The sequence below is a fragment of the Cercospora kikuchii genome, assembly GCF_019650295.1.
Source record: "Cercospora kikuchii DNA, contig_00001, whole genome shotgun sequence".
Classification (NCBI taxonomy): Eukaryota; Fungi; Ascomycota; class Dothideomycetes; order Mycosphaerellales; family Mycosphaerellaceae; genus Cercospora; species Cercospora kikuchii.
The window spans coordinates 1,564,475-1,586,318 of record NW_025408582.1 but is presented as its reverse complement, the minus strand read 5'-3'; the positions used below and the strand labels follow the sequence as shown (position 1 = coordinate 1,586,318).

The 21,844-nt window shown below is 53.1% G+C and overlaps 10 protein-coding genes across 10 annotated transcripts; 7 read left to right on the top strand and 3 right to left on the bottom strand.

Moving 5' to 3' along the window:
- Window positions 1–571: 571 nt before the first annotated feature.
- Window positions 572–1,163, bottom strand: CKM354_000056300 (uncharacterized protein; the record flags this gene model as incomplete). The annotated part of the gene is made up of 3 exons (XM_044795652.1): window positions 572–668; window positions 732–1,091; window positions 1,144–1,163. 3 exons carry the CDS (start codon window positions 1,161–1,163, stop codon window positions 572–574), a joined length of 477 nt encoding a protein of 158 aa, XP_044651587.1.
- A 353-nt stretch (window positions 1,164–1,516) lies between these two features.
- Window positions 1,517–3,178, top strand: CKM354_000056200 (uncharacterized protein; the record flags this gene model as incomplete). Its single annotated transcript, XM_044795651.1, has 1 exon — window positions 1,517–3,178. The coding sequence occupies one exon, from the start codon at window positions 1,517–1,519 to the stop codon at window positions 3,176–3,178; it is 1,662 nt and encodes a 553-aa protein (XP_044651586.1).
- Window positions 3,179–3,530: 352 nt separating this feature from the next.
- On the bottom strand, window positions 3,531–5,957 carry CKM354_000056100 (uncharacterized protein; the record flags this gene model as incomplete). Its single annotated transcript, XM_044795650.1, has 1 exon — window positions 3,531–5,957. The coding sequence occupies one exon, from the start codon at window positions 5,955–5,957 to the stop codon at window positions 3,531–3,533; it is 2,427 nt and encodes an 808-aa protein (XP_044651585.1).
- A 704-nt stretch (window positions 5,958–6,661) lies between these two features.
- On the top strand, window positions 6,662–8,557 carry CKM354_000056000 (uncharacterized protein; the record flags this gene model as incomplete). The annotated part of the gene is made up of 1 exon (XM_044795649.1): window positions 6,662–8,557. The coding sequence occupies one exon, from the start codon at window positions 6,662–6,664 to the stop codon at window positions 8,555–8,557; it is 1,896 nt and encodes a 631-aa protein (XP_044651584.1).
- A 2,101-nt stretch (window positions 8,558–10,658) lies between these two features.
- CKM354_000055900 (uncharacterized protein) lies at window positions 10,659–12,367 on the top strand (the record flags this gene model as incomplete). The annotated part of the gene is made up of 3 exons (XM_044795648.1): window positions 10,659–11,148; window positions 11,207–11,673; window positions 11,726–12,367. The coding sequence occupies 3 exons, from the start codon at window positions 10,659–10,661 to the stop codon at window positions 12,365–12,367; spliced, it is 1,599 nt and encodes a 532-aa protein (XP_044651583.1).
- Window positions 12,368–13,463: 1,096 nt separating this feature from the next.
- Window positions 13,464–15,275, top strand: CKM354_000055800 (uncharacterized protein; the record flags this gene model as incomplete). The annotated part of the gene is made up of 1 exon (XM_044795647.1): window positions 13,464–15,275. One exon carries the CDS (start codon window positions 13,464–13,466, stop codon window positions 15,273–15,275), a length of 1,812 nt encoding a protein of 603 aa, XP_044651582.1.
- A 224-nt stretch (window positions 15,276–15,499) lies between these two features.
- CKM354_000055700 (uncharacterized protein) lies at window positions 15,500–16,039 on the top strand (the record flags this gene model as incomplete). Its single annotated transcript, XM_044795646.1, has 1 exon — window positions 15,500–16,039. The coding sequence occupies one exon, from the start codon at window positions 15,500–15,502 to the stop codon at window positions 16,037–16,039; it is 540 nt and encodes a 179-aa protein (XP_044651581.1).
- Window positions 16,040–16,220: 181 nt separating this feature from the next.
- Window positions 16,221–17,531, bottom strand: CKM354_000055600 (uncharacterized protein; the record flags this gene model as incomplete). The annotated part of the gene is made up of 1 exon (XM_044795645.1): window positions 16,221–17,531. The coding sequence occupies one exon, from the start codon at window positions 17,529–17,531 to the stop codon at window positions 16,221–16,223; it is 1,311 nt and encodes a 436-aa protein (XP_044651580.1).
- A 657-nt stretch (window positions 17,532–18,188) lies between these two features.
- CKM354_000055500 (uncharacterized protein) lies at window positions 18,189–19,391 on the top strand (the record flags this gene model as incomplete). Its single annotated transcript, XM_044795644.1, has 3 exons — window positions 18,189–18,262; window positions 18,312–18,554; window positions 18,608–19,391. The coding sequence occupies 3 exons, from the start codon at window positions 18,189–18,191 to the stop codon at window positions 19,389–19,391; spliced, it is 1,101 nt and encodes a 366-aa protein (XP_044651579.1).
- Window positions 19,392–20,109: 718 nt separating this feature from the next.
- On the top strand, window positions 20,110–21,177 carry CKM354_000055400 (uncharacterized protein; the record flags this gene model as incomplete). Its single annotated transcript, XM_044795643.1, has 1 exon — window positions 20,110–21,177. One exon carries the CDS (start codon window positions 20,110–20,112, stop codon window positions 21,175–21,177), a length of 1,068 nt encoding a protein of 355 aa, XP_044651578.1.
- Window positions 21,178–21,844: the final 667 nt, after the last annotated feature.

The window sequence follows — 21,844 nt, the reverse complement described above, 5'->3', positions numbered from 1 at the left end:
CTCGGAAGCTCGACGGATCCCAGAAATGGAGTACACAGATAGCGGTGACTCTAAAGCCCACGCGATCCATATCCGATGAAGTTTCTGGCGTCACACCCAGTCTCGTGGCTCCTGTTATCATTATTCCTCAAGGTTCCCAGTTTCCAAACATTTGACATGTCGATGTGTGTATCGTTCTGATCCGCTGCGTCGGTAGCGTCTCCAAATGTGCCTCTTCGTGTAGATCTGGCATCGGCATCGGGACTACGCTGCTCGTTCGACTGCTGGCAGTCCGGGACAAGCCATAATCCCTGATTGGCAGCAGATGACGGACACTGTTAAAGGTGCATTAGCAATCAAGTGGCTGCATGGGGCGTTGCTTGTAACTATCAGTCAGGGCGTAGCACAATTGGGCGACGAGCACGAAATGGAAGTTGGCAGCTCTGTTGGAAAGTCCAACAAGGATGCGCGCCAATAGTTCGAAGAAAGCATATCATAATCAGCCTTATTGCAAGCAGGCGCTCTTGCTCTGTACTGTACACATCTATTGGCCTGAAATCACGTCAGTGTTGATTCCCACAGTCCACTCTGTTCACTTACCGAAAATGGAGTGAGCATATATCTGCCTCTTTCGCAGATGCACAGGTACCTCATTCTCAGGCGCACCCGGAATCTTCTTCTCCAAGTTCCTGTCTTCCATGTCAGTATCTCATTTACCCATCAGTCCCGGGAGTTGTAGGAAAGACACGCACAGCTTCTCAAACACACACTTGTTCAGGCCCCGTTCCAGCCCTCGGCACTGCCACAGCTGCTGGTTGTTGTTGTCCAGACATTGCCAGTGTTTCCTGAACTCCTCCAAGCAGCTCTTGTTGATATCGTCCAGCACCGAGGCCGCGCATCGTGTGACCTTCCTTCCCTCCTTCAAACATTCCGATTCGCCCTTGCCATTGGCCTCCGTCTTGCAGTGCATGAAGTCGTCATTGTAAGACTTGCAGCGTGCGCCAATGAAGAAGGACGCGGAGAGCAGCGGGGCAGACGAGGCGCCGATTTCTTCGACTTTGGGAATTGAGTCCGGCAGGGGAGTGGTGTCGATGAGGACTTGCTGATTGAAGCTGCGCGATTGTGTCAGTGCCTTCGCCTAGCTGATAGTCCGTAGATGCATACCGCGGTTGTCTGCCCGACATGGCGGCGGTGTTGGGCGGGCAATGGGTGGTGATGCTGGGCGAAGCGGTGCTGGATGTGAGGTCGCGAACGAGCTGGTCTTGAGGCTTGCGCTGTGGCTGAATGTGTGGCGGTGTCGCTTTATGCACGGTCGAAGCGCGTTTCTCGTCGAGCTTCAAAGCTTCGCGAAGTGCGCGACACAGCGAGTGAAGGGGAGTTCGTCAGCACTCGACTCTGCTGCCATTTCATCGCCTATACCTTGGTCGCCGTCTTCTGCTCTTCCAGCGCCTCTCATCCTATTGCCTCCGCTTCCATCATTGGACCCAACGAGCACGGAAGATCTGCATAGAGACGGCGCATTCGAGTATCATTAACAATGAGCTTATTCGGCGGCGGAAACGCCAACAACACAACTACAGGCGGTGGTGGCCTTTTTGGATCGAGCACAGCGCCAGCGGGCAATACGGGAGGAGGCCTGTTCGGTAGCAACACCAACACGAACCAGAGTAGCAGCACCGGCGGAGGACTGTTCGGCGCCAGCACGGCCAATACCAATAACACATCGGGCGGAGGTGGCCTTTTCGGGTCCAACAACACTGCGACGACTGGCAATGCCACCACTGGAGGACTGTTCGGGTCAAGTACCGCTGCGAACACAAATACTGGAGGCGGAGGACTCTTTGGTAACAACAACACTCAAGCACAGAGCGGCAACACTGGTGGAGGTGGGCTGTTTGGGAACACGAATACCGCACAAAATCAGAGCGGTAATACAGGCGGAGGACTCTTCGGTGCTACGAACACGAGCAATGCCAATAATGCCGGGTCGTCACTCTTTGGCGGAGGCAACGCAGGTAACAACAACAATTCGACATCCTTATTTGGAAACCAGAATCAGAACCAGAACCAGAGCGGCAGCACTTCACTTTTCGCGAAGCCTCCAGCGAATACAACCCTCTTTGGCGCGAGTACCTCGAACACGAATCAGCAGAATCAAAACACAGGAAGCCTCTTTGCAAATGCCGGGCAGAGTCAACAACAACAGCAGCAGCAGGGACCTGTGGCGAATGCATCCGTCTTCAACCCACAGACCGTCACGGTCGGTGGGCTAGGCCACACCATGACCAATGCACAACTACAACGTCTCCAATTCAGCGGCGCGTCGACTGTTCCTAACGAGAAGAAGATTTCCGACCAAATCCTGACTGTAGTAAAGAAATGGAATCCGGATATTCGAGAAGACTCCAACAGCCAGACAAACCCGCGACGGACGACGGTACTGCAGACGTATCTGTACAATGCTGTGCCCAAGGAATACGCTCCGTTCTTCTATCCTGACTTCAACCGCGGCGAAGATGAAAAGAGCTGGGAAGAGGCGCTCAGCCAAAAGCCTGAACTACCCAAGATCGATGATAAGGAGGTCACAGGGCAGTCATACGTGCCGATCCTCGTGGTAGGCTTCAAGGCACTGGGAGATCGCGTCGAGACGCAAGCGAAGATTGTGCAGGAGATGAGATCAAGATTGCACGAGATGAACAACTCCCTTTCGGCCGTTATGGACGCGCACCAGCAACGCATAACAGTCAAAATTGCAGCTGCGAAGCGACAACATCAAGTCTTATCACAACGCTGTCTACGATTAGCAGTCAAAGTCCAGGTGCTTCGAAATCGTGGCTATGCGCTCGATGCACAAGAAGAAGGCCTGCGAAAAACACTTCTGAGTCTAGAACGTCAAGTCGCGGACCCATCGTTCATCGGTCGAGAAGATGAAATCTGGGCAAGAATGGTCGCTCTACGTGAGCGAGCGCGTTGGCTGGAGGAAGAAGGGAAGAGAGTAGCCGCACAGGTCGATTCACAGAATGCATCGCAAGGGCAGCAAAATGGAGCGGCGGCGAACCAGGGCGTGCCCGCAGATGTTCTGGCGAAAACGAGAAAGATTCTCAAGGACTATGACGGGCAATTGCAGCACTTGAACCGGGAGTTGGAGGACGTGAGGAAGGAATACGAGGCTTGGGAGGAGATCAAAGGACGACGATAGTGCTAGGGTAAAATTCACGATAGAGCAACTGGGACTTCGGTGAACATGCGAAAAGGTTTGAAGGTAGTGCATTTTTGAGCGCGGCGTTTTGAGGTAATGTCAGCATGAGACATAGCTGTCAAAGAGAGCTGCAACATACAGTGGCCGATGTACAACAATTCACGTCTCCGACCCGCTCCTGTTCCTCGCTCACACGTCCCGCGCAATGATCGTCAACGTACCCAGGAGGTATTACAGTGGAGGAAAAGGTTGTTGATCAAGTCCAACAATAGTAAATCTGGGGTATTCGTTCGTCTATACAATTCACAATCTCAACCAAATAGCTGCTTATTGCTCGCAGCGAAATATGCCCTCATACACCACCAAATTGATCACCCTGGCCATGATCAGCGTTCCGCCATCTGTGCGCAGAACCCCTCTGCATTCTAGCAGATCTCCTGATATCCAACTCTTCCTTCTCCCTCCTCAACCTCGCAGCCTTCTTCCTCTCCCACACGGCCTTAATCACCCTCTTCGTCTGCGCTTGCCCTTCTTCAAAATTTGCCCTCGCCAACTGCACAACTTTGTCGATCTCGTCAGGCGTGTACACGAAATTCCACGTACTCATGAATTCGGATTTCGTCGGATCAACGTTTGGGACTTTGTCATTCGCAAGAAAAGGAAAGTAGACTAGGGCGATACCCGCGTCTGGTTCGCGGATATGCCAGTCATCGGAGGCATCGTGCTTCAGGCGTTTCGTGGGTGGGTCTTCCATAAATTCTTCGCGTTCCTGCTTCGTGCCGACCCAGACTGTACAGGGTCCTAGCTCCTCCATGCTAGTGGTATGACCGCTCTGTGCTGCATCCAGAGTTTTTGGTGCGTGGGCCACCGCCGCTGCTTCTGCAAGTTGCATGTCTTGGCTTATCTCTGCAGTCGACTCGCCTGCTGGAGGCCAGCCTGCGCCCATGGGCCAGCCTTTGATATTACGTTGGCGCACGTATCCGTCGACGACTTTGATCCAGTTGTCTGTTCTGACGTCTGCGGATGCGTCGAATGCAACGATGACGTCCACGTCTCGACCGGGTCTCAGTAATGGGTAGATGGGCAGGTTGTTAGACATGCCTGCGTCCATGAGCTGAAGATGTGCGGACTCATGTAAGCTCTTGGGGCACGCTGCCGGCAGCTTGTCTTGGAGCCCAAGAACAAAGTTTGGGATCACGGCGGGATCGACTGGGTGTACCTTGACGAGATCTTCGTCCTTCTGCGACAAAACGGAGTCAAGCTTACCAAAGCCTGCTGCTTTGATGATAGGTCTGATTTCTTTGTAGTAGTGAGACAAAGTTGCACAGAAGGCAGAGCCCCAGATACCAAGCATAAGTGGTACCCGCAGCTCTGGCAGACACAGCCCGTTCTCCTTCCAGATGGTCTTGCCAGCTTCGAACCTCCGACCCATAGCGTAGGTTGGGATGCCAGCATTGAGTTCCTCGCAGAAGAATTCGTACGGTGTCCATTCGAACCACTGGAACCAATCGAAGTGTTTGGTCGTAAATCTGGCCTCCTTCGCCTGGCTGCGAAAATCTGCGGGTGCGTCTGGGATCTCGTGTCGCACCGCAGTGTAAATCGGTAGAGGCTGCAGTCCTTCTTCTGTGTAATACTTTTGGTTTGAGACTTTGAGATCGTAGTAATCCACGTCCAGTTCGCCCCGGGGCACCATCAGTCTCGCCGCGAGGAGCAGTCCGTATACATCAACAAGACCAAAATCGGAATCCGGGACACCTTTCAGCTTTTCTACAAAACCACTGAGCAAGAATTTGTTGGTTGGCGCCTGGTTGAAGAGAGTCAGAGCAGCAGTGGGCGATGCAATGTGAATACCGATCCTAGACTTCAAGTGGTCGATGATGCTCTGGTGGCTCAAGTTGCCTATTGATGAGTAGTACAGAGTCTGTAGCCAGCAGCTTCCAGAGACTCCAGCGGTGTATGCGGCACAATCGAAAAGCCCCGACTCGTGGGCAGATAGATAGGAAGATGTGCCGGCAACGAGCGCACGCAGACCTCCGCCAGATCCGCAAAGAGCTATTGTAGGCACATCCTCTGGATGGACCTCGGATTCCGAGAGTCCAAGATATCGCGCAAGTGCTTTCGCTGTGTGCTGTTTGCGCTTTGTCAGGAAGTCCCGCTCCTCCAAGCAAAGCTGGTCCGAAATTCGCACATTGGCATCCCACAAGATCTCAGGATTGATGACCGGGTCATGAGCCTCTTCCCAGATCTCCCAGCTAAGTGACCAAGGCGCCATAGAAAGCTCGTTTTGTAATTTGGTCAACAGCTCTGGCAGTTCCCTCAGCCATCCAGGTACCACAAAGCCAATGATAGCACTCTTCAGGCCACTGAGGTCCAGCCCAGAAACTGACTCGCCTACAGCCACAAGCTTGCCAGAAGCTGACTGCCATGCCGTTTGAAAGACATCTGGTGCATCTCCTTCCTCGTTGAATAATGAATGGCCTTTAGTCTGAGGAGGTGGAGGTGGATTACTCTGGTTCTCATTGCTATCTTCGACTTCGCCAGCTTGGATCTGTGCGGCGCGTTTGAATTGCTCCCGCAGTGGGGTTTCATCACTAGTGATCGAATGGTCATTATCGTCAGCTCCGGTCCTGGTTTGCCATTTAGTCTTGCTGTCTAGCAAGATAGGCCTATGCCGGCTCTGCCAATGCTGGTGACCGAGGAACGCGCAAGAAGCGCCTGCCGCACTATACGCCAGCAGTCTGGCATTGCCTGTGCGCAACGACACCCATGCGCGTTGCATTCTGTCTCGGAAAGTGTCGCATATCCAATCGCCGCGGTAGTGAAAGCTGGGCCAAGGCTGTCACTGTATAATGAAATGCCTGAGGAGATCAAGAAGGGAAAAAATACAACGCGTCGTGAAGTCAAGCCTAGCACAAGCTCTTTGTGAGTGGAGGTGTCGTCAAGTCTGGTCCACAGAACAGGGCATCCTGAATTTGCCAGGAACGCGCCAATTTTTCGGCGACCTCGTCATGCTGACCCAATCCGTCAGGCTTGGCGAGAACACGCTGACGAGCTGGACTCGGAGGGGCTGATGAATGAGCTACGGAACACGAGCGCTGTAGCAAAGCCAGCGCATGGAAGGGAATTGTAGTCAGAGTCGATCACCCGTTTGTGTAGAGAAGTTTTCTGGAAATGCTGATCGAAGGCAACAAGCAATGTCTCCGCTTCTGTTCTCGGCAGCTACCGCGCGCGTGTCGCAGGCAGGAGCTCCGCAGCCGCAGCTCCACGAGTCCACGACACGATGCGTGCTGCTCGGACCGGCTCGACATCTCACTGCTAGCGCATATCCCGAGCAGTGAGCTCGCTCGACATCACAGGCAGCACGACTACGAGATCCACCACACGATCTGCGTGTCCTCGGGACCGCATGGCTGCTCGCCTCTGAGGATCCGGTGAACGTTGGAGGAAAGTGGCAGGGCTCGCCAGCGGGCCATCATCGACAAGATGGTTGCTCAGCGCCATGCAGCCTTCGCCGAGGAGTCGGCGGAGGTCGAAGTGCTCTATGCGAGCCTGGACAAGATGAAGAGCGTGTCGAAGAAGATTCAGGGCTCCATGTCGCGCCTGAATGAGACCGGCAGGACCGTGCAGGATGCGATTGGGCCCATATATGGCAACACCCAGAGGCTACAGACGCAAAATGTCAACGTAGACCGGATACTTCAAGCCATTGAGAAGGTTAAGCAACCTTTGGACATGCGCAACAAGGAGGAGCGCATTTTGCGGAGTCGGCCAGATAAAGTAGGCTTGACGGAGTACATCGCGAGTATGGACCGGACGAACCAGGCGCTGAGGGAACTCAAGACCACGAATCTGCGATCAAACCAAATGGCCATTTCGGAATTGAGCTCGCTGTTGGCGACGGGCGCTAGCAACCTTGAGAATGTATTCAGAGATATGCTGCGACAAGACTCACAACCCATTGAGCCGCTAAAACAGATCACCACTTCGCAGGACTTTCCTCGCATATCTTCCAACAAATCTGGTCAGCTGCGGACGATCAACACCAACATCTCCAATTACCACTCTCAGGTGGCACCTCCGAGCGAGCTGACACACTCTGGCAAAGTTTATGCCCACGAGCGTGGGCAATACATTGCGTTGTCTCTCCAGAACCTTGCATCAGCCACACTTTCTACGGCAAAGAAGTCACAGGCAGATGCGATATATCGACCGGGGACCTGTGCGATCACGACCTATGCAACTGGCCTTCAAGGCATGATCGTTGCCGAGTACGACAGCATATGTCCTGTTTTCCAAAGGGAAGAATGGGGCGCAGTCCTTCGAGCTACGTTACAAGAAGCAATGAAAACCTTTACTGGCACGTTACGCGATCTTGATTCACACATTCGTTCACACATGATGACGGACTGCTACCTCGGCTACGAGATCATTGACGTGGTCACAAAGATGGGTCTTGCCATTGAGCAACACACGAGTGAGCTTAAACAAGTCGTCTATGATGCGCTCAAACCAGTCAGAGAGACTTCTAAGTCATCCCTGTCGACGTTGTTGAACGACGTCCGGGTGAAGGTCAGCCAGATGTTGCAAATTCCCGCGGATGGCGCCGCATTACCCATCTCTACCGAAGTCATGACCCGACTGCAGACGATGGCTGCTTACCTGGTGCCTCTCGCAAGCATCATGCGTAGCTTGGGAGATGGTGGATGGAATCAGCCCGGTAATCCCGGCAATTCTGCATCCTCTGTGCCCACCATGAAATCTTTCGATGTTGGAGCAGATGGAAAGCAGCTCTTTGCACATTATGCCACTGATACAATCGAGACATTGATATCATCACTTGACGCCAAAGCCCGTGGCTTGCAGAAAGGCAAAAGTTTACTCGGCGTATTCCTTGCCAACAATATCGCAGTTGTCGAACGAATGATCAGGGCATCTGAACTGGCCACTTTGCTCGGAAGCGCTCAGCCAAAGGTCGACGCATGGAAGAAGAAGTCCACGCAAATGTACCTTGATGCGTGGAAAGAGCCATCGGCACACCTGCTGGATGTGCAATACACCTCGAAACAGCCACGTCCACCTTCGACTGGCCATGCTGTCGACAGCTCGGCGATTTTGAAGTCGCTATCAAGCAAGGACAAGGATGCGATCAAGGAAAAGTTCAAGAACTTCAATGCATCCTTTGATGAGCTCGTTGCAAGACATAAATCATTCAAGATGGAACCCGAGGTCCGGCGGCAGCTGGGGCGAGATGCTCAGATGTTCATCGAGCCACTCTACGCCCGTTTCTGGGACAGATATCATGAAGTCGACAAGGGCAAAGGCAAATATGTCAAATTTGACAAGAGTCAGTTGAGCGCTATCCTGGCTGGACTTAGTTAACGCTTCTGTGTCTATGGCTGAGAACACCGAAGATGATAATCACTGTAATTCGAAGATCACGCATGTCCATGTTTGCACGTGGCACCTTGCACGCCGATTGGCTCGTGGGCACAGTTGTCTAGGGCCCCACGCTTCGACTACTGAGAGGGCCGGGACACGACAAGTTCATTCCTAGAATCTCAAAGGAGATATAGCCGGCTTGATCGTATCCGCTATCAATAGCGCAGCATCAATGGTGCGAAGCAGCTTGCGAACGTACTGCGAATCATGAACCGGGGCCGAATCGGACGAAAGAGGTAGTCAACGATAGGGCGCCGGGCGAGCAGATCCTGAGTCGATGGGGGTTAAGATCAGGCCCGCAGACATAGAGCCGGGCATGCTTATGAGCTTGCTACAGATGATGAAGAGATGTCCACACTCAGACGCAGACACCCTTGGCAAGATCCGTGCAACCTCGGGGAAGGCAACTATGGCGCTCAACAAGCACTCGGCCATGGCGCAGTCGTCGCCACAGCGATAGGCCGAAGCGATCCGTCTTGGAACGAATCATATGGCGCTCGGGGTAGAGTTGCGCATGCAGGCGGGATCGTTACGACAGAGAAGCCGAAATCAAGGTCATCGATGCGACAACGCAAAAGTGGCTTGCACACATCGCCCGGATGCTTCTCGGTCGGGATGCCGGGTCGTCTCGTGCGTGTGATATTGTTTGCGACGCCATTGAGCAAGTAGGACAACGATAGTATGGATGTATGAAGATTGTATAGTAGAATCTAGCAAGATGGAAAGGAAATAACGCAGAGCGAAGATCCCCTGAATTTAATTGGTGCAAGTAGTGCCGAGCCTCATTTCGTCAAGATGCATTGCATCTGCAGTGCCACCTTCTGCCACTGCCGTGCTGTCACTGTAGGTGAATTGTAGGTCGAGTGCTTGTGCAATACCTCCTACAGGCGAATGGGCTCTGTACCGTGACGGCACTCATAGAGCATTCCTTCACATCCGTCTAGGATTGCCCAAGGTGAATTCCCGACATTGAGCCACATGCTCCACCCAAAGCTTGGCACTTGCCGCAACAGTATCTGAGACAGCTCCATCTCGTGGATTGCAGGCATCGCTGGTGCATCTGGAACAGAAGAGGCTTCGATACTTGTTTTAAACCCTTTGCACGCTGTATGTAAGCTTTGACTGCGGCTCAAAGCAGCCCTTCAACGCCTATCCACGGAACTCAGTTCGTATTTCATCGAGTGTGAACGGCCAGCTCGCGCGGCAGGCTGCGGCATGGGACAGTAGCTTGCAGCTCGAATGCGGCAAGGCCATTGACGCGGCCAGCGCGGGCATCATGCAGGCCGTTTCAGTGCCTGCGGATGTACGACATGCGACCTGCTGCATCATCGACGGAGGCAGATGGTGACGGGGAGTGCGCATGGCAGTGAGGCGTGTCGACGCGAGGTCGGAACAGAGTTTAGGGCGTTCGTGGAGAAATTGTAGAGCAGTGTTAGGCCAAGACTAGAGCGCAAACCCCTGTCCCGTAGCCCAAGTCCCCTTTCTGGTGCACAAGTGCAGCAACGTCGTCCAGCTTCTTGCCTTTTACCACCTCGCAGCCTCCAGCCAGCACCTACCCTCCGACTCCAGCTTCCGGCGCCCGGCCACGCCGAGTATCACGATTCATTTGTTAATACTTTCTCGACCCTCCTTCGTCCTCTCCCATCTCCATCTCCATCTCCATCCCGCGCGGCGAGCCCAGTTCGGCGCACCCTGAAGCGCGAGTGGAACGACACGCGGCACCACCAGACGACCGACAGAATTGCTTGTACGAAGCTCCCCCAGCGCGGCCAGCACCATTGCACCTGCTGTTCGCTTTGCACGCGCCCGCGCATCCGATGCCCGCGACTGACAACTGCCATCTGCCACAGAACCATTGAAGAAGGAGTCCCACGTTGAGCAGCTCCAACAAACACCCCGACCGCACTCGCCATGGGTAAGTCAACTCCTTCTCGCTCCTCTTCCGCCCCATCCCACCACCGCGCTGCCAGCGACGTCCTTCCGGCGGCGATCAGTACACATTTCGGCGCAGGCCGCACGCAGCGAAAGGACCGCTCCCACAATGTCCACTACATCCACCTTGAGCAGCGTCCGCACGGGCAGCACCAACGACTCTCCCGGCCGCCCCATTGTGCTGTCCACGGCGACGGCATCGATCGCCCGAGTCGTCACGCCCGACCGCTTGGACTTGACAGTCAAGGAGCTGCATGTCACCAAAGAACGAACTGACTCTGTATTCGACGCAGCAGCCTCTCCCAACGGAAATGTCCTGCCTCCGCCGGCTCGTGCATCGCCCATTCCTGAATCCTCAGTGCTGAATGGCAAGCCATCATCGCCATTGGTTGCGACGAGTAACCCTCATCCCAATGGCGGAACGACTGCGCCTCAGACAGTCACATCGAAAGACCCCAAGGCAGCCGCACAAGCAGCTACGGACATGAGAAATATCGTGCGCAGGAAACTCACAGGATATGTCGGTTTCGCGAACTTGCCAAACCAGTGGCATCGCAAGAGTGTGCGAAAGGGCTTCAACTTCAACGTTATGGTCGTTGGTAAGCAAAATCTGAACATCTACTACATGAGGAAGGAGCGTTGACAAGGGACATGCAGGTGAATCCGGTCTTGGAAAGTCAACTCTCGTGAACACGCTGTTCAACACCTCCCTTTACCCACCAAAGGAGCGCAAGCAGCCATCCCTCGACTTCGCACCCAAGACCGTCAGCATACAGTCCATCTCAGCCGATATTGAGGAGAACGGCGTGCGTCTGCGCTTGACGGTCGTGGACACACCAGGATTCGGTGACTTTGTCAACAACGATGATTCTTGGCGACCAATCGTCGAGAACATTGAACAGCGCTTTGACGCGTATCTCGATGCCGAGAACAAGGTTAATCGCATGAACATCGTCGACAACCGCGTCCACGCATGTGTCTACTTCATTCAGCCCACTGGACACTCCCTCAAGCCTCTCGATATCGAGGTGATGCGCAGACTTCACACCAAGGTCAATCTCATCCCCGTCATCGCCAAGGCAGACACTCTCACCGATGAGGAGATCGCACAATTCAAGCAGCGCGTAAGTCTCGTGAAACGTCACTCATAGCGCTCGCAAGCTGACAGCATTGTAGATTCTTGCCGACATCCACTACCACAACATCACCATCTTCGAAGGCCCCCGCTACGAGCTCGATGACGAGGAGACCATCGCCGAGAACAACGAGATCATGTCCAAGGTTCCTTTCGCAGTTGTCGGTGCCAACGCCGAGGTATCAACACCAGAGGGACGCAAAGTTCGTGGTCGTCGATACCCATGGGGCGTCATTGAGGTCGACAACGAGGAGCACTGCGACTTTGTCAAGCTGCGACAAATGCTCATCAGGACCCACATGGAAGATCTCAAGGAGCACACCAACAATGCCTTGTACGAGAACTACCGATCCGACAAGCTCACCTCGATGGGTGTCGCCCAAGATCCTAGCGTGTTCAAGGAGGTCAACCCAGCGGTCAAGCAAGAGGAAGAGCGCTCGCTGCATGAGCAGAAGCTCGCAAAGATGGAGCTCGAGATGAAGATGGTCTTCCAACAGAAGGTCCAAGAAAAGGAGAACAAGCTCAAGCAGAGCGAGGAAGAACTCTACGCCCGTCACCGCGAGATGAAGGAGCAACTCGACCGACAGCGACAAGAGCTCGAGGAGAAGAAGCAACGCATCGAAAGCGGACGGCCCGTCGAAGAGAAGAAGGGCCGCAAGGGTGGATTCTCGCTCAGAGGCTAGGATGTATCTTGATGCGAGCTGACTTCGATTTCGAGCGCGGTGTTCATGTTGGTCTCGGGAAGAACAGGTACGGTGATTGGTGGGCATACAGAGGAGCAGTGCCATGTCTTGAAGGCCTGCCTGTGCCCTCTGACATCGGTTCTGTCACCTGGGAACGGCTGGAGATTTGTGGCACTGCGAGCAGGACTTGGCTACTAATGTCACTAATCTACATTTCCTCTGCAACCAGTTTCTGGACAAGTCATGCCATCCGACCCATTTCGCTCGCTCGACTCAGGTCGCCACCTACAACACTCTGTTATGATAAGGCTGCTGCTACTGTACGGAACGGGAAAGGATTATTCTGATGTTGTGAAAAAGATACCATGGAGCCTTGGCACTTTTATTTGCTTCGTGTATTGTACTAGTCTGGCTGACGTTTCCTTGTGTTATAAGAGGGTATTAGTCTACGGTATACAGAGCTACCACTACTACGCTTTATTGGCCTTGATCGCAACGAACGCCAGAGTTGCAGACAATTCACTTCGATTGAAACGCTGAATAGACTGGGAGAAGTTGTTGGTCTGAGGTACGTCAAGTTCCTTGTTCACTGCTGTGTAGCCATCATCAATTGACCTTTGCATGACCCCATCCGAAAGCAAAATCGGCATGCCACACGTGCCGTCCACGCCATCATCAATCGGCCTGCCAAACAATACTCGGCCGCCCACGTACAATCTACCTCCGACACGCACCCGACAACGGCGCCATATTCGCGATCCTCTGTACCTCGCCCGCAATATCCGGCCATTGGAGTTTTTGATCACAATGAAGCTCACGTGATCGGCCGCTGCAGTGCCGAGCAGAGGAGTTAATGCCGGGCTTTAGCAGCGCATTCGGCATTCTTTCAACGTCATTTGGGAAAAAGTTGTACGCGCACTCCTCAATGATATATTGCCCTCAGATGCCGCAATCATGATGACACCGGAAAGCGTCGATTGTTGTGGACTTACCCACACCTTCTCAACTTCTGTGCCAGCAATCTGCCTATCAAATTGGCTGCTTCCGTCTATCATCGATACTACTGGTGGCAACGATATTCACCTGCTGCGCGAGAATGGATTTTCGATCTCAGCAAGATCGTGTTCGACAGCCGGATGAGACGGAACGATATTATGAGCCAGCGGAAGTTCCAGATCAACAAGAAGTCAGCAGAGCGGAACAAATATCTTCATCAGAATCGGAGCAGCGAGAACCACATGAGAAGAAGCACGATGCCGATGGACATGATGATGATTCGTCCGATACATCGAGCGTCTTCTCTGAAAGCCGCCACATGGAAGGACCACGAAGTTTACGCCGCCCCAGCACAAACCTCTCACGTACGACATCTCGTAATCTCGAACGAGCACAGACTACGGCATCTACTGTCCTCTCTGTCATCCGGTCGCGAGTGCCTCGAGGACAATTTACACATCCTTTGACGCACGAAAAGACTCTGGCGGACGTGCTTGTGGACTTCGATGGCAAAGATGACCCTTATCGACCCCTCAATTGGCCATTCAAGAAGAAAGCTATCACGACCGTATTGTATGGTTTCACCGCCATGGGAGCGACGTTCGCGTCTTCGGTATACAGTCCTGCTGTGAGCGAGATTGCACAAGACTTCGCGATCGGGACGGAAGTTTCCACGTTGGGGATTTCGTTGTTTCTGGTTGGGTTTGGAATTGGACCACTGGTTTGGGCGCCTCTGAGTGAAGTTTATGGACGGAAGATGGCTGTCTTGTTTCCGTATTTCATCTCTGCCATGTTTGCGTTTGTGGGTGGCGCGGCGAAAGATGTTCAGGCGTTGATGATCTGTCGGTTTTGGCAGGGGATATTCGGATCTGCGCCAGTCACGAACACGGGAGGCGTTTTGGGTGACTTGTTCTCAGCAGAGCAGAGAGGTGCGGCGATGGTTGGCTATGCTATGGCTGTGGTCGGAGGCCCCACGCTAGGTCCAATCATTGGTGGTGCGTTTATTGTCAGTGGAGTTGGCTGGCGTTGGACACAGTACATTACTGGCATTTTGATGATGCTGTTCCTGGTTCTAGATCTTCTCATTGTGGACGAGAGCTATGCGCCGACTTTGCTGGTGGTCAAGGCCCGTCGACTCAGGCATGAGAGCGGAAACTGGGCCCTTCACGCCAAACATGAAGAATGGGATGTCTCCTTAAAAGAGCTGGGACACAAATATTTGATCCGACCATTCCAGCTTCTCGCCACGCCGATTTGCGCGTTAATGGCGTTGTATGCTTCCTTCTGCTATGGCATTCTCTACGCCTCGCTAGCCGCCTTCCCGATCGAATTCGAAGAAACTCGTGGCTGGAACGCTCTAGTAGGGTCCTTGCCTTTCCTGGCGATGCTGATCGGGATCTGCTTCGGAGCTTGCGCGAATTTCCTCAATCAGAAGTTCTATGTGAAGAGACTGAAAGCGAACGACTATCGACCTGTGCCTGAAGCACGACTTCCTCCGATGATGGGCGGATCCGTACTGTTCGCCGCGGGACTTTTCATGTTCGCATGGTCATCTGGGCCTGAAGTACATTGGATCGTGCCCTGCATTGGCATCGCCTTGGAAGGCATCGGCTTCTTCACGATCTTCCAAGCCGCACTGAACTACCTCATCGATACCTTCCAGAGATATGCAGCGAGCGCTGTCGCAGCGAACACAGCACTGCGAAGCGCTTTTGCGGCAGCTTTTCCTCTCTTCATCTCACCAATGCTGCATAATCTGGGCATTGATTGGGGAGTAAGCATTTTTGGTTTTCTGGCTGTGGCGATGATACCCATTCCTTATTGCTTTTATGTTTTTGGAAAGAGAATTAGAGCGAGGGGCGAGTGGAGCAGGGAAAGCGTGTATCCCAATGAGAAGAAGCAGGGAGTTTAGATATCGACAGCTACAATCTCCAAGTGCGATGAACGTATGGAGTAGAATTAATATACAGAAATAACTTGGACAACCAACTCGAACGTACCCTCCGTACACATGCGTTCTGCTGACGTCACAAACATTGGGCCTCTCGAGCGAAGGTGATTAATTCAAGGCACTTTCTCTTCAACGCATCGCCAGCTCAAATCGGACGAAATCAAAGGATCCAACTCGAACGAAAAATGACAACAAAACTCACCCCTCTGGCCCAACTCCAAGTGCTCAAACACCTCATACCCGCACATGGCCTAACGCCCAACACTTCTATCCAAAACAAGCCTCTTCTTATCTACAAGTCCTGTTTCCCCTCCAACATCTCCGCCAGCCAAATCGAATCTCACCTCAAATCTGTCGGCATTGTAACACCACAATGGCGCTACACGATGTACTCAACCTCTCATTTCCACAGCACCTCACACGAAGTCCTTTGCATTTCAAACGGCAAGGCTAAACTCTGCTTCGGGCACGAAGACAATCCGCAACGCGTTGAAGAAGTTGTGGAGAAGGGAGATGTGATTATCGTACCGGCAGGTGTAGCACATAGGCTGTGGGAGGACGTGACAGGTGTGTTCGAAATGGTGGGAAGTTATCCGGAAGGCTGCCATTGGGATATGTGTTACGGACGGGAAGGTGAGGAGAGCAAAGTGAAGGCGATTGCTGATTTGGGTTGGCTCGCGAAGGATCCCGTATATGGAGATGAGGGACCTGCGTTGGATGTTTGAAACTGTTATCAGGGCTGTTCAATATCTCTGCGATATTGTGTCTCACTAAGGTGGAGTTTCGAAACGTTGATGCTGCTGTAAAGTGAAGTTATGTATACAAAGTTAGAGCTATCCTTTAAGTGGAAGTCGTGTCATCGACGCCCCGCTATGCGTCTGATCGTACATGTTCTGTTGCTGCTGCTCAACTTATTCCTCGCAGCCCGTCTTCGGGATCTATTTTCACCAATGGATTCGCATCAAACCATCGCAAAAGCTTTTGATAGACGACAAGCATGGTGCCGCTTTGAATACTGGTCCATACGCCCCTTGGTCCCACGCCACGGAACCAGCCTGATAGTCCTTCGGTCCTGTAGATGATCTTCAGCGCTTTGTACACCGATTCAGTATCGAGCGGGGTCAATCCATGGTGCTTGAGTGCGGTTCCTGGCCCTGATGTGGATATTCCTCTTCTCTGATGAGGCATTGAAGACGTTGCGGTCGGCCTGGGTTTCGTTGCCGCAGAGGAAGCTTTGCTTGGAGCAGCGGCTTTAGTACTATTGCTCTTCGCATCGCTTTCAGCGGCCTTCGCTCTTGCTTTTGCCACGACCTCGGGGTCTAGCTCTGTTTGAATCCTTGTCTTGACCACATCCATTGGACAGGTCAACACACCTGCCATCCCTCCAGCACTTGCGCCTGTCAGAATCTCTAGGGGCAAGCCAATCTCTTTGCCAGGCCCGACCCATGCTTTCGCCCACTTTTGCTCTTGCTCGTAGAATGTGAATTGCAACGCTGAGAAAGGTAAGTCTCGGAGGAGTGTCGCTTTGTAGCCCGAGAACAGTTCTCTCCAGCCTTCCATTCGGTAGATGGTCTTAAAAGCGTGTATCGTACTTCGGTAGTTGTATCCAGAGGTAAAGTACGGGTTGTTGTATTTGCCTTGCAGCTGTAGCCTCGTCTTCAACACTTCGGTGGGCACGTATAGTGGACTGGCGGCCAAATCTGCGCACCAACCACTTGCGAAGTAGGCCACGCTCGGCGTTATGCCGTAGTCAATCATGGCCCTTTTGCTGCTCTCGTAGCATCCAAAGAAGATAACAGTTCCGACGAACGACCCCACGAAGGCGGGTGTGACTCCTCCGTAAAGCCCTCTCCCTACACCTTCTTGCTTTAGGATGGTCCAATATGTGTTGCCCATGCTCGTGTATTTGGGCGGCATATGCGGATCACCCTGCTGTCTCGTCTTGACCGTGTCCAGGCTGTGCATCAACATATCCCCCAGACATCCACCTAAGCCTCCTGCCAACATGGCGTGCGCATATGGAGGGCGATAGTCCTCATGATCCACGTCTATAGCCTTTGCCGAGGAGACGGCCGGGCGCCTCTGGGTATCCGCGGATGACATTTCTGCCGCCCGTCTTCTCGTATCGTCGAATCCATGGTCAATGTAATTCAGCGGCGCATCGGGCTGCTTCTCTGCAGTGGAGGAAAAGTAGGAAGCCACACGGGCCAGGACCATTAGCAAGGAGAGCTGATCCCGCCTCCGGGCAGCATGAACAGGGCCGGTCGTGTGCTCGTTGAGCCTTCAGGAGGCGGTTTTCGCGGGACACGACCTCGAACCTCTCAGCAGGCCGATGTGCTGTATGTGGTGTCCAGAGTGAGTGTACTCAATGATGTGCGGCGTGCAGTCGAAATGGTGTTGGGATTCTCGTGTCTCGCTGTGTACCAGCAACGGCAGACTGGCGGGAGAGAAATGTCGGACCTCCGTTCGCTGACAGACGCTGCCATTGCGTCACAGGGAAGTGCAACTCTCCGACACATCTCACGCCCAAACCCTTCACCGCATCAACGAGCACCTGAGACGGCGTGATGTGCAATATATTTGCCCTCGGCGCGACGACAAGACACGCGTTACATATCCATCTGGCCAGTCGTTTGGACAGCAGCCCTCCTACCGCTTCGGGCGCATCGCGACGCCAAGACATGCGCCGGGTCCTCCCGTTTGTTTTGAATCTGTGTTGACTATCGCGACCACCACTTCGTCTCAAGTCTACGCGACATCCACCATACTTGACTTGTCGCTACAGCACCTCTTACTGCGTGCATCGCAATCGCATAAGTTACGCGACTCGGATCATACCACATTTACTGGGGTTTCATCCTACCGCCTACCACCATGTCGACCTCGTGGCTTCAACGGCAGCGCAAAGCCCAACTGCTCGAACTCTCCGAACAAGCGGGCTTGAAACAGTACGTCCACAACTGACATACATTATCTGCGAAGCTTATGGTGGTACAGAGACGAAGATACGCGCAAGGACGATATCGTGGAGTCCTTGAACGAATACCTACAGACCAACTCGACGCGTCTGTCGCGTGAGCCTGCATTTTCCGGCTACTTCGGTACACGCGCCACTCCGGGCAGGCCACGCGCAAGCGCTAGCGAGTTCCTCCCAGACAGCGTAGGCGAAGTGGTGGAGGAAGTGAAGAGTGTGGTGAAGAGCAGAGGACGACGTCCAACAAAGGTCAAGCAGGAATCCGAGTGAGACGAGACCGCATCCCCGACGCGCGTTGATCGTACTGACAGAAGCGCAGAGATGACACGGGCATTCTTTCGTCTCCCGTGCAAGCCGTGGTGGCTTCTGCGAGCAATGCTCTATCGCCAGTCACATCTGCACTGTCCCCATCAACCCAACTGAACCCACGCACGCCCGGTCTGCGTGGTGGTGCTCGCAGGCAGTCTCAGCTTCCAGGACCACCGTCGCCCGCAGCAGTGGCAGAACTTGCAGAAGACGCCTCACGTGAAGTTGTGACCAACTTCAAGGATCTCTACAACAAATCTGGAATCGATGAACAGATCGCGAACTTGCGCGAAATCCTTTCGGGCGTCCAAGGCATTCACCTCACGGTGCTCCTGCTGGAAGCCATTGCACTGCAAAGAAAAATATTCCCATGGGAATATGCCTTCTCGATCCCAGCCACGCCCATCACTCCGGCTAGAGCAGTGTTTCTTCCCAACCTGTTCATCCTGCTGACATCCCTCTACTGGTCCACCACCCTGACGTGGTCGTTCGCGTCGATCTTCGTGCCATTGTTGTTCGCCTACTTCTACAATCTCACGATCCGGGATGTCAAGCGTGGCAACGTACGCGTTGCTGTTGCCAGATACGCGGCAGATCCCATGACGTACAATTTAGTGAAGGCACTCGGCACCTGGCTGGTGTTCAAGAAAGGCGTTACCTTCGGCGTGATCAACCCGGAGACTGTCCTGCGCATCGAACAGGGCATTTGGGGTGGCTCCAACGCTCTGTTGATCGGCGCAGGTCTTGGGGCCGTTGGCGCTCTGTACGAAGCGGCACAAAGGCGTGCTGTATCTTAAACCCAGCTGGCCACGAGTTGCCATGCGGCAATTGGTCAGTCTTCTGCAACAGAACTAGCTGGAAATTAAGAGCAAAAGAAGACTGCTCAAACAACAGATCTGATTTACGACTGGAGAGGTTTTGAAATTTGAACTACGGTTGGTAAGCTTGTGGGAGCTTGTACAGAGGAGTTTGACAATTGGAGATCATCACGATGTTTGGAAAGTGCGCTCGCTGGCGTTTGAAAGGTCGTTGTCCTCATTTGACACATTGAGATATCCAGAGGTTTCGCGAGACTGCAATGAAATGATTTCTGCTTTCAATACTCTATGGCTTCCGTCTCCTGCACGAGCGTGCCAAGTCTGAAGTTGCCGGATGCGGAATCCAGGCACTTCCCTGCAGGCTGGCCTCGATACTCATGCATGTCAGACGATCAGTGTCAAGCAGAGCTGGCCGCACCTTCGGTTTCCATGGCTGGAAGCATAGCTATGGCTATCGGTTGCCTTCTCTCATGACCTCGGCAAAGTTCGACCGTCCTCGCCACCACCCCACCAACATGAGAGATCCATATATGTGGTATCAGGTTGGAACACGGCATTCAAGTAATCGCAGAACTTTACGCTGGGCCCAGAATCGAGACATCAAGCACTTTGAGACAACGCTTCTTCAGCGTTTAACACTCGAACGAGACCAGACTTCCAAGACCATAACCACAGTTTACTGCGTACATTTCCTACAATGCCGAGTGAAACAGGAGATGGAGGCAAACCTGACAGCCAAATCATCCTCTTCACCTTCCCCGAATCTGTCTATGGTCGAAGAATTGCCCGCTACCTGAATCTTCGCCAAATTCCCTTCACTCAGATCCGCGTTCCACCAAATATGCCTCGTCCTATCCTTTCTGAAAGACTAGGGATCCAATACCGACGTATTCCCGTCCTCTCTATAGGACGAGACATATACATCGACACACGTTTGATCCTCCGTAAATTGGAATCACTCGACACGATCGGAGATCCATCAACTCGCCTCGGAGCCAAAGACTCTTTCGGAAGCGGTATCGAAGATATCCTAGAAGAATTCATCATCGATGGCGGACCATTTTGGCGTACTGCGGGCTTGATCCCCGTGGATTCTCCTTTGATGCAAGATCCAGTCTGGGTCAAAGATCGTTTCGATGGTAGTGGAGGCCAGTTCACCAAGGAGAAATTGGTGCAATTGAGAGAGTGGAATTTGAGTCAGGAGAGGTTGTATTTTGGGATGGTGGAGAAATTGTTGGGGGATGGAAGGAAGTGGTTGCTTGGTGGGGAGGGGCCGGGGTTGGCGGAGATTCATGCTGGGTGGGTCTTTGATTGGGCGATTAGTATGGCGGAGGGTGTGCCGGATGGGAGGTATGCGGCGAAGGAGGATTTGAGGAGGGAATTGGGGGAGGAGAGGTTTCCGAAGGTGTGGGAGTGGGTGAGGAGGTTTAGAGAGGTTACTATGGAGGCCGAGCAGAGGAATAAGGGCGCGGGTGTTTTGGGTGAAGGCAGAGATGCTGAGGATGCTGTCGTTGAGAAGATTCTCGAAGCTCAATTCACGGAAAGGGGCGACCTCGAATTCGATGAGAATGATGTGTTGGGTTTGAAGAAGGGCCAAAAAATCAGCGTTTCACCTACTGACTTTGGCTTCACGCACAAAGATGAAGGCAAGTTGGCAGGACTGACGAAGGATGAGGTCGTGATTGAGAGTCCGGTGCCCAAGGAGCAGGGCATCGTGCGTTTACACTTCCCAAGATTCAACTTCAAGGTCCTGCCGGCCAGCTAAGACTTTTAGGACGGTGATTAATAATGGCTGGATCTGGTGAGAGAATGTCAAGAAGACTGGCGACACGTTTTTGAAACCTCAGATGGACAAATTACGCATAACATGGGTGCGTACCAGTTCTCAAAGGATAAGGAGCATCTGCCAGATTGCGAGGGCAACAAGTGTAACGGGTACTCAGCATTGTACCTTACCTTCATGAAAGACCAAGAGGATGAAGAGGATACGAAGTGGACTGACAAGAGGGGTGGGGTTCCTGGAACAGCAAAGCTTGCGTACCGTCCAGTCGTTTGACGGTTCGCTGGGTACTTTTCTCGACGAGCAAGCGCAGCAGAAGAGCAAAGCAGAGCGAGCATGAGAACCTTGCAAGAGCAGCACCTACAATGCAGCTTCATCATATGAGAAAGACCCAAGAAATGAAGAGTGGCGAGTGCGAATAGCATTCACACTCGCTGTTTCTACCAGCACGAATGTTGCTAGTGTTTGTTATGTAGCATGTACAGCAGCGGCTTCGGCAGAGCTCGACACAAACACCGTATTGAAGCCCGAGAGGAGCCTGCTGCCGAAAGTCCCTGTAGATCCCATCACAGGTCTCAAATCGTCTTTCGCCTCTGTCGTGAAGTTGAACGCCGAGATAAATGCAGCAGTCCCATGAGAAAACGAGGAAGCC